Below are 16,197 nucleotides of genomic sequence, written 5' to 3'. Positions count from 1 at the left end.
GGGCACACAAGTGAGAACAAAGGTAGCATACTGAAAAGCTGAAAATGATGGTTAAGTAGAAGTCTGTTTATATATTTTGAGACCCTCCTGCTCTTTTCTACCAACTGGGCATAAATCTTGCAAAATTTTACAACACTATAAACAAAGAGAGGATTCTAAAAGCTTCCAGAAAGAAACAAAGCAGGTTCCACACCAAAGATAAGGAATCCAAACAATTCTTTTTTTTTCATCAACAACACTGGAAGCTAGGGTAAACAAACAAAAACAGAAAACAAAAAGGGAGTAATGTTTCAAATTTCTGAGAAGTAATAACTGCCAATATATAGTTCCCTTCTCAAGACACTAATAGAAGAGGTACTCCAATTGACAGAACACCTGATGTGTTTAACTACACTTAAATCCTGTGTGTGTGTGTGTGTGTGTGTGTGTGTAATTCAGAAAAACAAAACAACTCAGGACATCTACCACTGGGTAGATAAAAATCAGGTCTTTTGTAGAGATATGCCGGAAACCTCCTCCCCATAATCATCTCAGGTCCCTGACCAGGTAACATTTGGGAAGACAAAATTGCTGTTGGGTTAAATGTTTTCACCATAGGAAAGTTTAAAATTAATAGAAAAAAACGAAGTAAATTAAACCTGTAACTTTTATACTTTGAAATTATATTTGGGAATGACATGTATTTGATTTTTAGGGTACTTATAATGTTTAAGAATATTTGCCACACACCTAGACTCTATATATATTAGCTTTTAAAATTATCATTTAAAATACAATATTATGTGTATAAAACACATACTCGTAATATTAAATTACTGACCGTGCATTTTCTGGATTAGGACTTTTAGTTAAAAAGTGAAAGTTTACAAATAGTATGGGGATTTTTATAACAACTTGGGAGTTGTTATAGTGTTAAGTTTAATTTACTGGCTTTATAAAAGTGGTTTAAGTTTTGAGAAAGTTTTGCTTGTTAAGTCAGGCAAGTGAAGTCTTTGAATAAAAACAATTAGAATTCTACATGCAGTTTTAAATTAAGTCTATTTAACCAAGTTTTAAATGTAGCTGATTAATAAGGAAGGGCATTTAGTCCTTTCAATTGGAGTTACTTGCAATTTTTTTTAAAGTGACATGTTACTTATAAACATAATATTTTTAGGTTGAATTTAAAGGCTGAAAGAACACAAGGTTATAAAAATGTTACTTTAAGAAACTTGGACAGAGCCCATGATTTCTAAATTCAGTTAGGTAATAAAAAGTTCTGCAGTCACTTTAAGTTGCAAAACAGTTTCAGTAATTGAAATGCTCAATTCTAACATAATAATCAAAACTCTGCATTTGATTCCACTTTGGTATTGTCCTCTGCCCCAGGCTTGGGCTCACTGTAAATGAGAAGGCTGTTGTCATGGAATGGGGATGTGGTTTAGTCTTCTCTTTATTTACCTAGAGATTGTACTTCACATTATTGTTAAACATAGTTTTTGAATAACTACAGTTAGACCAGAATGGAGAGAGAAAAAAAAAAAAATCAAGAGCATCCTTAACTACTATACTCATCAATGAGACTCTCACAGATGTTTGAGGGTTCTTTGGGGACAAAAGCCCACATCACTGGGGACTGTCACCTGAAGTTCCTTTTATCTCTATTTCATCTTCCTTCATTAGAAGAGCTCTACTGCCTCCTTGCAAATGGGTGATATCCAGCTTTTCTTTGCTGTGGTCCATTGGCACCTACCACCCCTACCTCTAACCTCTACTCCCACAGGTGTCTTTTTTGGGCAGAACGTCAGATGACTCCCCAGCTGGGCTCATGAGCATGCACTAGCACCAGCTCTCTCCCTTTTTCTCGTTACTAAACTCCCTTGGTTAATCTTTTTAAATTCTATTATCTTGGCCCTTTATAAACTTGGTATGGATGCGGGGTTTAAGAAATACCAAGTGGGTTGATTAATGAGGTGCTAATCTTTATCGAGTGGACGGTATTGTAAAATGTTTATTATTCATGATGACTACTATTACGGTAAGTTTTATGTGTCAACTTGTCTAGGCTACAGTAGTAATACTACCGTGTTTCCCTGAAAATAAGACCTAACCGGAAAATAAGTACTAGTATGATTTTTCAGGATAACATCCCCTGAACGTAAGCCATAACGCGTCTTTTGGAGCAAAAATTAATATAAGACCCGGTCTTATTTTCGGGGAAACACAGTACTATTCAAACTCTAACTTAGGAGTTGCTATGAATGTATTTTGTAGATGCAGTTAACATCTACAATCAGATGACTTCAAGTAACGGAGATTATATTCCATAATGCAAGTGGGCCTCACCTAATCAGTTGAATCACCTTAAGAGCAAAACTGAAGTCACTCTGAGGAAAAAACTCTACCTCAAGACTGCAGCATCAGGTCCTCCTGGAGAGTTTCTAGCCTGCCAGCCTGCCTACTCTACAGATTTTGGACTCACCAGACCCATAATACTGTAATTCCGTTGTCTGAAAGAAGTGGCTTTATTTGACATAGATACTGTGTTTCCCTGAAAATAAGACCTAGCCAGACCATCAGCTCTAATGCATCTTTTGGAGCAAAAATTAATATAAGACTCGGACTTATTTTAATATAAGACTCAAACCTATTTTAATATAAGACCCGGTCTTATATAATATTATATTATATTAGATCCGGTATAATATAATATAAGACCGGATCTTATATTAATTTTTGCTCCAAAAGACGCATTAGAGCTGATTGTCTGGCTAGGTCTTATTTTCGGGGAAACACGGTACATATTTCTTCTGCTGGTTGTGCCTGGGGTCACTCATGTGCTTATAGTTAACCTGTCCGATTAAAGCTGGATATCTAAAGGGGTGGGGGTCTCAGCTTAGAGAGCTGGTCTCTGCTACTTGTGGTCATATCCTTTAGTAGGTTAGCCTGAACTTTAAATGGTGATCTCAGGAGAACAGGAGGGCAAGTCTTAATGCACAAGCTCTTTTCAAGTCTCTGCTTAACTGCATTTTTTTTTTTTTTACTATCAACCAAGGAAGTAAACCTAGAATCAATGTGAGAGAAGTTATAAAAGGGCCAAGATAATAGAATTTTTCAAGATTCCCCAAGGGACCATATTATGAGAAAGGGAGAGCTAGTTCTCATGCATGTCGTAAGCTCAGTTGTGGAGTCATCTTAGGCTCTGTCCAAAAGAGCTACCTGTGGTAGAGGGTGGAGGAAAGGGAGGGTGATACATAAGGGCAGAGACAGAGGGAGGCATGATTCACTGGGTGCCATTATTGCCACAACGTAACACATCACTGTTAAATGTTAATTGTGGGATTGCTAAAGACTGGATGTTTGTGTTCCCCCCTACAATTCAGGTTAAATCCTAATGCCCAGTGTGATGGTATGTGGAGGTGGAACATTTGAGTGGTGATTACCTCGTTAGGGTGGAGCCCTCATGAGTGGGATTAGTGCCCTTATAAAAGTGACCCCTGGCCCCTTCTGCCATGTGAAGACACAGTGAAAACACACCCTCTATGAACCAGGAAGTGGGTCCTAACCAGGTACTGAATCTGCTGATCCCTTTGATCTTCGACTTACCAGCCTCCGGAACTGTGAGAAATAAATTCCTATTGTTTATAAACCACCTAATCTAAGGTATTCTGTTAATAGCAGCATGAACAGACTAAGGCAGGGAATTTCAAGTTCTTCTCCTAGGAACATAAGCATATTCACTGATGCATATCTGAGTAGATGGGATGACTAACTTATGTTTGCTTACAAAAATGGGATGTCACTACATATGTGCAAAAAATCCAGCAGCAGATGAAGACCACAATTGTGGAAAAAATAAACCTGTAGGAAAATTTGATCAAATCTAGGAATATTTAGCCTGAAAAGGAGTCTTCTCCATTTAATAATTTTATTTTATCTTTTTGAATAAGAATAATTTACTATATACTATTACTATTTTATAATTCATAAAACCTTGGCCTGCAAAGTCTGCATTCGCACTGATTCTTACTAATCTTTCCAGTCTCCTGAAGTTGAGAGAAGACAAGTGTCTGCTTGTTGCACAATTATTCCTCTCCATGAGAACAAGGCCAAACAAAACACTTACTATACACAGTGGATACTAAATTTCTGTGGCCTTGCATTTTTCTTTCTTTCTTTCTTTCTTTTTTTTTCAGACATGAGAAAAGCAAGCTCATTTTCTTGATAAGGCGCAAAAAGGCAATGGAACTAACATCTAAGGAACATAGGTTGGCTGGTAGAGAACAGAGGTAGCAATTATAAAAAGCAAGTCTTTCTTGTGTAGTGATTTTGGTCAGATAAAACTGCTCATAAAATCAAAAGAAAGAAGGCAGGTCCAGGCAAGCATTCCTATAATAAGGCCATTTATAAAATGTCACATAAATCCCTTCTCTTGGTGAAAACTGACTGATACAGAAAATCTGATGAAAAATAATGGTGAATTTAGGTGATTTTCCTCAAAATTATACAGAGTTGACTGAATTAGATCTTCAGTTAAATTTTTTAATTCAGTTAAGTACAAACATACTATAATGCATTAGGACCTAGACCATAGCTAACTCATTTCTGCTGTATCCCCAGGATTTAGCAGTGTGTACAAGCTCAAAAATATTTTTAGAATAAGTAAAATAATGACATTTAAGCAACATTTTGCATTTTGTCAGGACTATAATTGAGATCTGGGTTGCAATCTTAGCTTCATTAATTATTAGGAAATTACTTAGCTTCTTTGAACCTGTTTTTCACACTTGAAAAATGAGAAAGGACAGTCTCTTTAATAAATTATGTTGGGAAAACTGGACAGCCACATACAGAAGAATGAAACTAGACTCCTGTCTTACCCACTCATTAGATCAGGTACCTTGAGTTGTTGGGAATATAAATGGGAATAAGAGGGTGAGGGGAGTAGAGGGTAGAAAAGACCACTACAAACAAAACAAAACTAGCAGATGAATAAATAGAAAATAATAATTACAATAAATTAAGAAAAATAAGGTGCTGTAGTAGAAATAACAGATTTCTACTATGAAAATATACAGTTGAAGCATAGTATATGACATAGTATGTGCTCAACAAACACTAGATTTCATTCCTATCTTCCCCTGCTAAATTATGAATTAAAAACACTGAACATGAAAAATATTTAATTCAACTTCTTGAGTAAACAAAGTTGCATAATTAGAATATGATAATGTTTCATATAAATAGCAAGATCGATGTACAAGCACTTACTTGACAGTATTGTTTCCCAGCATGCATGAGGAGGCAGCATAGCACTTACAAACGTCCTCCAGCCACAAAGATCTGTGTTCAATCACACTATTTAAGTTTGAACAGAGTACTTAACCTCTCCAAGCCTCTGTTTCTTAACTTAGTTGGAAAATGATGACAATATGGGGTCAGACAATTAAGTTCGCGAACTCATCCTAGAAAAAGTGCTATAGACCTCATTGCTGAATATCACTGTGGTCACCTTCGAAGTACTCCCCTTGGGAAGCTGTGCACCGATGCCAGCACCTAGTCCACCCTTCAAAGCAATTTTGGAACTCTTTTCCTGGAATGGCCATCAGAGCTGTCATTGTACGTATTACCCTTGATGTCCTGAATGTCATCAAAATGTCTTTCTTTCAATATTTCCTTTCTCTTCAGGTAAAGAAAGAAGTCATTGGGGGACCGATCAGGTGAGTAGGGAGGGTGTTCCAATACCGTTATTTGTTTACTGGCTAAAAACTCTCTCACAGACAGTGCCATTGTTGTGATGCAAGAGCCATGAACTGTTGGCGAAAAGTTCAGGTCTAACTCTTTCACGCAGCCTTTTCAGCACTTCCAAATAGTAAAGGTGGTTAACTGTTTGTCCAGTTGGTACAAATTCATAATGAGTAATTCCTCTGATATCAAAAAAGGTTACCAACAGGTTGTGACAAGTTTGCGAACTTAATTGTCACACCTCATATAAGGACCTATTTCATTGGATTGCTATGAAGATTGAATGAGATAATGACAAAGCTATAGCAAATAGAACAGCATGGTATTGGTAGAGTAGGTAGAAAGGTAGAAATGAGCAGGAGAAGGAGGGAACTAGCCCTGGTTATAAGGCCCCTTGCAGCTGCTCCTACTTATCAAAAAGATATGTCCTTAGAAGCAAAAAGAAATGCTGGAGAAGGAGGGAAAACAACCCGGTTATCAGAATGTACATCCTGCTTCTTTGGACCATACAATTATAGTTTGCCCCTTTTTAACGAGCTTCTCAAATACATCATGGGAAATTAATGGGTTCACACTTGCGCCCCAGGAAACAACAGGAAGAGAGGATGGACACACCCGCAGAAAGAGAGAAAGACACTGGACAAGGGGAGGAGGAGACAATTCTACCTATAGAAAGAAAAACCCTCACACAATGTAAGGAGGCTGCTTCCTTCTCTTGGGTCAGCGGGCTCCATGTCTGGGAGTGTACTTGCTTTTACTAATAAACTGCTTGCTGTCCTACGCTGCACCAATTCGGCCTCTTGACTGAATTCTTTCCTTTAAGACAAGAACCGAGGAAAAACGTCACTCCCAGTAACAGTACTGGTATAAAAAACACACACATAGACCAATGAAACGGAATAGAGAGCTCAGAAATAAACAGAGGGACCAAGAATATACAATGGGGAAAGGAGAGTCTCTTTAACAAATGATGTCGGGAAAACTGGACAGCCACATGCAGAATGAAACTAGACTGCTATCTTACCCCACTCACAAAAATCAACTCAAAATGAACGAAAGACTTGAACATAAGTCCTGAGATCATAAAACTCCTGTAATAAAACAGGGGATAAGCTATTTAAGACTGGTTTGGGCAATGGTTTTTTGGATTGGACCCCAAAAGCAAAGGCACCAAAAGCAAGAATAAACAAGTTGGACTACGTTAAACTAAAAAGCTTCTGCACAGCAATGGGAACCATAAACAAAATGAAAAAAACAAAAACAACCAACCTATCGAATAGTAGAAAATATTTACAAATATGTATCTGATAAGGGGCTAATAAACAAACTATGTAAAAGACTCATACAACTCAACAGAAAAGGAAAAAACCCCAAATAATCCAATTAAGAAATAGGCAGAGGAATATCTTTCAAAGAAGACGCAAACTGTCTTAATGAAAAGGTTAATGAAAAGGGGCTCACCACTAGTCACCAGGGAAATGCAAATCAAAACCACAATGAAATATCACCTCACTCCAGTTAGAACGGTTGCTATCAAAAACACAAGAGACGAGTGTTGGCAAGCATGTAGAGAAAAGAAAACCCTGTTTACTGTTGGTGGGAATGTAAATCGGTGCAGCCACTATGGAAACTAGTATGGAAGTGCCCTGAAAATGTATGAAGTGCCATATTATCCTGCAATTCTACTTTTGGGTATGTGTCTGAAGGAAATGAAATCACTATCTCAAAGAGATACCTGCACCCCCATATTCACTACAGATTATTTACAACAGCCAACCCATGGTAAGAACCTAAGTGTCCACCGAGGGCTGAATGGATCAACAAAACGTGGCATATGAACACAACGGCATATTAATCATCTATAAAAAGAAGGAAATCTTGCCATTTGCATGAATGGGCCTCAGGAGTATTATGCTAAGTGAAGTAAGTTAGACAAAGAAAAATATTAACTATCTCACTTAGATGAGGAACCCAAAAAAACAGGATTCACAGAAACAAAAAGCAGACTGGTCAAAAGTTACAAATTTCCAGTTATAAATAAGTTCTGCAAGATGTAATGTAGAACATGGTTTTTTTAAAAAAGATAATGAATAGTATGTGACATACTATCTTACAGTAAACGATTAGACAGAAATGATCATTCTCAGAAATCTGATGACTGTCTTTAAATGTACCTCAAAAATCCGTATTTGTTTTTATTTTCTACTAAGCTATGAACCACCCATGGTTTGGAAAGAAATCTATTATTTATTTTCAAAAGGAAATTTTAGTATCAACTATAGTAAGAAAAACCAAAGTGCTTAAAAAAAAAAAAAAAAAAAGATGAGGCGCTGGTCCAAACAGTTGAAAAATGCCATTTAGATTTCAAATCTATGGCTCCTTAACAAAATTACCTAGTGGTGTATTATACTCCAGAATGGCTGAGAGCAGCCGGATGAGCAAAACTTGCACAAATACGAGTTGTACACACCTGAGAAGGCACCTTCCTAGAAGGGGAGCCTCGGGAACCAAGTAAGTGACAGCAATAGGAATGCTGAGTACCGAGGCTCCTTCTCTCTCCACCCCTAGCAGTGGCCTAGACAAGTTCTAACCTCTCTTTTCTAGAGCCTTCAATCTACACTAACTCCTCAGCCTTCCAAGTCCTTCAAACCGCGAAGGTAAAAGTGCTACAGGTAAGGGGGGCGAGGTCGTAGGATGCGGTGTCGTGTCTTCTCAATCCTTCACTCGCCCCCAAATCAGGACCTCGATTGCACGGCCCCCACTCCACTATACAGAGCCAGATTCTGACACCAAAAAAGGCTAAAACTTCCCCCCTCCCGCCCTTCTTCTTACAGAGGGCACCACCCGGGGCGTCCCTTGCAAACGCCTAAGGAGAAGGCGGGGTCGTCCCACCTCTTCAGACTCCGACAGGGCCCTTCCTCCCCAATGCTCGGAGCTGCTGTAAGCCAGGACCGCTCCCATCAACACCTCCCCCGCCGCTGACCCACACTCTGACTTCACCTGGGAGCAGTTCCACCGAGGGATGGCTTAGGGAAACCTCAGAAAAAACGGGCCAACGAGCGACGCCACCGAAGGCACAGTCATGGTCAACAGTGCAGATGCGCCTCAGTCACTGCGCCTCCCGCCTCCCGATCTTTACCCCGCGGCCCGGTACAGTCGCAGCCTCCCGCTTTGCATGCCGGGAAAGGCCCGCCTCCACTTCTCAGAGACTTCAATTCCCAGGATGCACAAGCCTCCAAAAGCACTGCACTCTGGGACTTGGAGTCCTAAGCCCACGCCCTTCTCCTCCTCCTTAATACAGAGTCCCGGAACTCCTCTGGGGAATCTAAACGTAAAGCATCACCCATAGTCGTGAAATGTAGGCTCCGCATGCATCCGGGGCCTTGTTTTGGCCTTGACTGGGTGGGGAATGGTGTCGCCTAGCAGCCGCCGCCGCTCTTGCTGCTCGGGATCAGTTAGCTGGATCCAGCGTGGGGTTGGAACCGCGCTGGGGAGCGGTCAGGCGTGGCAGCCGGGTCAGGTCTGGTGGATGCGGTAAATAAGGAGCCGCCGCTGGTTGCCAGGCTTGGTGGGTGGATCCTGGTGAGGCGAAGCAGCGAATCTCTTCCCACTCAGGTTCTTTAAGCCTCAGGGCCCACACCAAATAGCCCATCTTCCCCGCCCCTTAGTCTTTGGTCCGCAATGCATCTGCCGTCTCGCTTCAGCCCTGGTTTCTCCTGCGCGACTGCACTCATTTCAGTCGTTTATGTATGCACTTTTTTTTAAACCCACAGTTGCTGCTTTTCCGAATCAAGGGTCAATTTCAGCCTTCCAAGCACTCCGCCCAATTAGGTGTTCGCGCGCCTTGGTGGTAAGGATCATGGAGAAGGGGACTCAGAATCTTAGTTCTGACCTAGATTAGTTTTAGCAAGGGAGCTGTCATACTTTATTTAGCCGATGCAATATCTGATGGTTTGTGCCGACTGCTATATTTTGATCAAGGCTGTTTTGCCCACTTATCGGTTATACTATTAAGGAGCCATAGTTATTTGCTAACACCGAGGTTACAATAATGTAATCTATAAACACTAAATTACTGTAAAAACAGAAACGCTGTTTCCCTTCAAAATGCTAATACCCATCTGTTTTGTTACAGAAGGTAAAGCGTTGTTAAAGAATTCAAGATGCCACCTAATATAAACTGGAAAGAAATAATAAAAGTTGACCCAGATGACCTGCCTCGTCAAGAAGAATTGGCAGATAATTTATTGGTTTCTTTATCCAAGGTGCTTAATTGATAAATAATACGTAGATACATCAACTATGATTAAGTTGTTCCTGAAATCACTGGATGGTATAACTGGAAGAATTCTTATATTTTGCTTAAGTGTTATGTAATATAAAATAGTTTCTTCTCTGTTTACTTAGGTGGAAGTAAATGAGCTAAAAAGTGAAAGTCAAGAAAATGTGATACACCTTTTCAGAATTACTCAGTCACTGATGAAGGTTTGTATGCAGTAGATTTTAATAACAGGTTTGACTATTAGAGAAATTCAAGAATCTGTTCTTAAGTGTTAATCTCTGTGAAAGTACTTTGTAATGTCTAAATCAGCACAAAAAGTAGATCTTCAAATGTGATTGATAATTTTAGTGTGCAAAAACATTGGTAGTTTCTGCTCTAAATTTCCTAAAAGAATGTGTGGGGGAAACAGAATGTGTATGTTTAAAAATAACGTAGGAAGGTCCTGTGTTAATTTTGTTAACAATGATGAGGTAGAAATGAAAAATGCAGATAACTACTATAGGGATTTGTTAGAAAAGGAAGAGATTTATATGTGAGAAGACCTCATAAAGGTCAAAGAGTGATGAGTAGTTTTAGGTAAGTGGAAGGCAGGGGTATAATGTTAAGGAGATTCTAGAGCTGGAGGTTACCATAAATAAAAACTGGTAATGGAAAATGTGTGTATTCTTTATATTGAGGAGACAAGTGCAGAAAGTTTATAGCTGGTCATAGAGGAAACAAATGTTGGGTATATATAATTTGACAGCTTTGTCAAGGACTTGAAGTGATATTTTATGCTGTCAGCCATTAAAGGTTTTTGAGCCACAATGATAGATACCAAAATATGCCTTGGGAAGGCTAAACTAAGTATGTTAATGGGACACATTGAAGGGAATTGAAGCTGTTTAGACATAACATGATGAAGGAGGTTAGACTTCAAATTATGGACTAGCATAATGACAATTAGAATAGAAAAAGAAGGTATAGTAGAAAAGAATAGAAAAAAAGATAATGGAAAACAAAGGGAAAAGTTGCAATACTGGATATAAGACTTGAGGATAAAGAGGAATCAAAGATGTTTCAAACTGTTAAGAATCTAGAAATTATAATCTTAAGAAAGAAAATCATGTATTCATTTAACAAATATTTGCCGAAGATCTCCATGTGATAGACATTGGAGACACTAAGTATTGGGATTGCAAATAAAATCCTTATTTTCAGTGCTTGCATTCTAGTATAAAGGCATATTGAAGTCACTTTTTTTTTTTTTTTACTGTTTAGATGAAAGCTCAAGAAGTAGAGCTAGCTTTGGAAGAAGTTGAAAAAGCTGGAGAAGAACAAGCAAAATTTGGTAAATGCCTTGGAAAAAGTTTATTATGATATTAGATAGTGGATTCCATTTATTCACTAAGCAATAGAGAAATTAACTTTGATGTAAGTCTGTAAAATGTATATACTCAATTTATTTTGAAAGCTGTTTCTAGAACTCCTATTTCACGGGTCTGGTGTAAATTTGTTATTTTTCTCTTATATTACCTTTTTACAGTCACAATGGACTCTTTAAAAATAATTTTATTGAAAAAATTTTAAAAGCTTGTTTTGATATAAATCTGACCAATTGAAACATTTCTTTTTTTTGAAATAGAAAATCAATTAAAAACTAAAGTGATGAAATTGGAAAATGAACTGGAGGTATGTCTTTTCATATTCCCTATGGTGTAATTTGTTGTTAATTTTATTATTTTGAATTATTAGTTTGATAATTTTGATAATTGTTGGCTGTAAAAATTACAAGAATGACACTGTATTCATAATTATTTGTTCAGTAATGTAATAAATGTAAAATATATATTTGTCATGTCTATTATGTACCTTAAATTCTATTAAGAATTGATCATCTAATTGTGAACAAAATAAAAACATTCAATAACCTCATGAAGCTTACAGTTTAGAGAGATATACAAAGGATTACTAGTAACTGAGGTGGAGCAAGGCACATTGGAATTTGAGGAATAGTGACAGAGGGTATAGTAGAAGTAGCTTTTGAGAAAGCCAGGATCCAAAATATGAAAGTATTGTTAAGGAACTAAATACATTTTGAGATTCCTGAAAATGTGGGGAGGAATGTGATACAAATAGGTTAGCCTGAAAAGAAAGAAGGACCTCTTTCCTTTGTAAGAGGAAGGGAGGAAGAATGGATATTTACAGAAGCCGTTGTTTGTGGGTTTAGTGACTGGGAGTTGAGAAGATGGAGAGAAGGTGATCTGCTAACTTTAAGAGTGGGAGATGTGTGGTCAGATTTTCAGGAAGTCAGATAAAGCTTGAGATAATAGTGAAGAATGAGCTGGAGATTGCTAGATCTGTAGTCAGACAATTTTGAGTTCAAATCCTGATTCTTCTATGTATTAACTCTGTGAACTTGGGTGGTTTAGTTTTTATTCCCTACTGTATATCTAGTGTCTAGGGAAATATCAACCATCCCAATAAATATTTATTAAGTGAAGTTTGAAGTCTGATCCATTGTGTGTTACTGTTTGGCCAGAGAGCTGGGGAGAAGAGGAGTCCAGGGATTGTAGGGTCCTGGAAGGTCAAAGGGCAGGTATCGTGGGAATAATGTAGGAGATATTCCTGTTTGGACAAGGTCCTGGTGTGGGGCCTGGGAGTAGGAGGCTCTGCTGAATTCAAGAAGCAAGTAAAAAAAAAAAGTAAGACCAAGCATGAAAGTTGTATACACACGGAAATTGTTTAGAGGGGCTTTTGATGAAAGACTGTGAGCAATATGCCAAAAATTCCTCAATGAACTTTGTGAGTGAGTGACTGGTATGTTAGTAGTTGGCTGCTATCATGAGTAGGTAGAGACTGGAAAGCTGGATATCATGTGAGGTTCAAAGCAGCAGTTTTTACAGGATGGTACAGGAGTGATAGTGTGGAAGTTGGAAGTGGGAATCAACACCCACTCTTGACCACGAAGTATATGGGATGTGAACGAGCACCTCCCAACTGAAGGACTTCCAAAGGAATTAGTATACTAACGGAGCCAATTGCAGTGAAGGCTGGGAGTTGGAAAGGATGATTCAGTAAAAAGGTTGAAGATGTGAAGTATTAATTTATCTTGAAAGGATTTTCAAGAGCACAATGGAAAGCTTTTGGAATGAGGGAAAGAAGGAGAAAAAATTGGTTGAGAGGGATAACAGAACTGTACAGTGAAGTGATCAATGTGAGACAGATTAGATGATCAAAAGATTTGATGTTTTGGACCATGTCCCAAAATAACAGGAAATGAAGCAAAATGGATGTCGTTGGCTTCAGGATTTTCAAGATAAGCTAAGTTTGGGCTGTCCAGTATCATAGCACTAACCACTTGTGGCTATTTACATTGAAATTCATTAAAATTAAACATTCAGTTCTTTAGTTGCACTGGCCATAGTTTCAAGTGCTCAATAGCCACATAAAGATGGTGGCTACTGTACTGGGTGTGCAGAGAACATTTCCATTATTTTAAAAAGCCCTGTTGGATAACACTGGTCTAAATAGTCTGTGGTACGAGGGAAAGGGCAAGTTAAGAGCACCAGAGGTCAATGACTGGGATGGAAGCTCTGGTGGTTTGTAGCCTGGTTTCAGAGCTCTGATGCTCAGGGAGAAGCTAGATAATTCATCACCTATGTTCTATGACTGGAGGGTAGTCTGGTACCTTAGCTCAGAGGCTATAACAGGTCCTGAGTGATTGACAATCAATTCTTCATAGCTCTGGGTGGATCAGGAAAAGCTTAAGGGCTGTCAGCCTGCAAACTAAAGCTAAATTTTTAAAAATGTTTCTTTAGCTAACATGATTTTAAACACCTGATGCTGATTATAATACACATGTAAAGTGAAGATAATTATTTATTGTTGATTCATTTGAATCCCAAATGTAATGGAATTAATTTATACTTTTGTTTTATTACTTTAAGATGGCACAGCAGTCTGCAGGTGGACGTGACACTAGGTTTTTACGTGATGAAATTTGCCAACTTGAAAAGCAATTGGAACAAAAAGATAGAGAATTGGAGGACATGGAAAAGGAGTTGGAGAAGGAGAAGAAAGTTAATGAACAAGTAAGGCACATTTTTTTGATGACTCTTAATTGTTCAATTTACTTAAAAAATTCCTGGTTATGCTTTTTATAATTATTGGTAGCAATATCAATTTTTATGACTCATGTGAAAATTGATGTATTCTTATCTCTAAGGTTTTATATCATAGTTCGTGTTGTCATCACATCTTGAAAGTATATTGGATCAGGTACTTCTAGTGACTATGACTTGGAGATCAATTCTCTATATTTGGAGGTACATTTTTCTCAAGACATTAGAATTGTTTACATAAAGTTGATGATTTGGTCTGGAAAATTAGTATGAAGAAACTAATAGGGATTCAAAAAAATGGATTTTCTTATTTGCCATAGTTTATTTTGGGTGAAAAGATTTTTTGGGGGGTATTTATTAATATGTTAGTATCAGACTTAGAAATTAATCTTTTAATGATGTATTCAATAATGATCAATCAGATTTGTTTTCAGGTATACCTCACCTTATGTAACATACAGGTTCTTCAAAAGTTGTGTGATGCCAGCATTTTATAAATCAATGCATATTTTAAATCACGACATGTTATCTTTTTATACAAACATAGTTTGATATTACCTCTTATATTATTCCTTGTTATTTATAAAATAATTCGTGCAATGTTCACTTAAATTTTGTTTGAGAAAAAAATTGTTTCCTGTAAATAAATTTGTACTTCCTATCAGAAAATAACATCTTTTTATTTTGCCTCAGCTGTCAGTAAACTTAGTACAGAATTTGCTGCCTAATTGTGGTAACTGTCTCATCCCTAATGCCCATAACTGTCCCATCCCTAGTGCCCGTAACTGTCCCATCCCACATGCCCAGAGGATTGTCCTACCTTTGTGTGCTGTAGAAGATCAATGTTGTAGTATATCCTGATAATCTTATTTCATCCATTGTTCTCTTGGAAATAGATGGTTATAAATTTTAAGTAAACAACAGTGATTATTAGGTGCGTTGCTATTTAAAGAGAATCCGTGATAAATTGATTTGTAAGGAAAAGCATCCCCATTTTAATATGTCTATTTTACTGTATAATTTGGAAGAGTTGTAATAGTTATGCTATCTCTACAGTTTTTGCAGTGGAAAAGTATGGAATTGATGCCACCTAAAAGTTAGGATTAAGGTCTTAGAGCATAAGACTCTGTAGAACATAACAAATCTATGGATTTCTTAATAATCATATAGGATCCAACCTATGATATGCAGGAAAATAATTGCTTAGGGGGATATCTGTGTGGTTTTCTGTGCTATTTTTCTTCTGTCTAGCCCATATGTTAGTCAACTTCTTATCATTCGTACCACACACCTTAGCTAATCAGAACTACCTGTTCATTAATATCTTAGGCTAGGTATTATCTTTATTCATAGGCACAAGCACAGAAAATCTGAATGTACGGCGTATGTACCTTTATAGTTGCTAGGTTCCTTGAGATAGAATGTGGGTAGGAGTTGCTTTGGCAATTTCTCTTTTACCCTTAACGAGTCATTCACTTTTACTGAGTGTTTACAGCATGCCAGAGAATGGGGTAGATGTTAAGGAGAATAGTGGGCAACTATATTCTGCTTCTCAGTGATATTCACTGTCAGTAATAAATATATAGGAATAACACATAGGAATATATAGGAATAATACAAAATAATACATAATACATAGGAATAATACAATATTCGGGGCATATATAAGTATATATGAATATTCTGGGCTACTCTGGGGAGGAATACTTAAATCAGTCATGAGGTTCAGGAAGTGATCTGTAAACTGAGACCTGAAGTAGGTCTTAGCCTGCCAGAAAGAATGGGATGACATGGTTAAGGAAAGGACGTTCTGAGAAGAAGACACAGCATTTGCTAATTAGAAGTAAGAGATAGTATGGTGTATTCAGGGAACTACAGTTACTCATTTTGGCTAGAACGTTGATAAAAATAGCTAGCGTAGAGTCCTTACTATGTGCCAGATATTTTACATGCATTAATTCATTATTCCTCCTTTGATATTTATTATATAAGATAGGTGACATTTTCCCCATGTTACAAGTAAAGAAACTGAGACACAGAAAGGATAAGGATAATGGCTCACGGTTACACAACTAGTAAGTGGTATAG

At 37.6% G+C, this 16,197-nt stretch overlaps 2 protein-coding genes across 4 annotated transcripts in view; one reads left to right on the top strand and one right to left on the bottom strand.

The window, feature by feature from the left end:
- TMTC3 (transmembrane O-mannosyltransferase targeting cadherins 3) overlaps window positions 1-8,888 on the bottom strand; it is a 49,031-nt gene extending 40,143 nt beyond the window's left edge. The window contains exon 1 of one of the 2 annotated variants that reach the window (XM_033117871.1): window positions 8,725-8,888. The gene's annotated coding sequence lies outside the window, so the exon portion shown is untranslated. Of the gene's footprint in view, window positions 1-8,719 lie in introns of both variants that reach the window. The other variant, XM_033117872.1, reaches the window with a different exon arrangement.
- Window positions 8,889-9,123: 235 nt separating this feature from the next.
- CEP290 (centrosomal protein 290) overlaps window positions 9,124-16,197 on the top strand; it is an 88,899-nt gene continuing 81,825 nt past the window's right edge. Inside the window, exons 1-7 of one of the 2 annotated variants that reach the window (XM_033116923.1) lie at window positions 9,124-9,339; window positions 9,498-9,574; window positions 9,860-9,989; window positions 10,132-10,209; window positions 11,267-11,336; window positions 11,631-11,677; window positions 13,936-14,079. In XM_033116923.1, the coding sequence (XP_032972814.1) occupies window positions 9,888-9,989; window positions 10,132-10,209; window positions 11,267-11,336; window positions 11,631-11,677; window positions 13,936-14,079 (441 nt within the window). In that variant the 5' untranslated portion in view covers window positions 9,124-9,339; window positions 9,498-9,574; window positions 9,860-9,887. Of the gene's footprint in view, window positions 9,575-9,859; window positions 9,990-10,131; window positions 10,210-11,266; window positions 11,337-11,630; window positions 11,678-13,935; window positions 14,080-16,197 lie in introns of both variants that reach the window. The other variant, XM_033116924.1, reaches the window with a different exon arrangement.

The sequence above is a fragment of the Rhinolophus ferrumequinum genome, chromosome 10, assembly GCF_004115265.2.
Source record: "Rhinolophus ferrumequinum isolate MPI-CBG mRhiFer1 chromosome 10, mRhiFer1_v1.p, whole genome shotgun sequence".
In the NCBI taxonomy this organism is placed as follows: Eukaryota; Metazoa; Chordata; class Mammalia; order Chiroptera; family Rhinolophidae; genus Rhinolophus; species Rhinolophus ferrumequinum.
The sequence above is the reverse complement of the archived record's forward strand: the minus strand, read 5'-3'. Positions and strand labels throughout refer to the sequence as shown.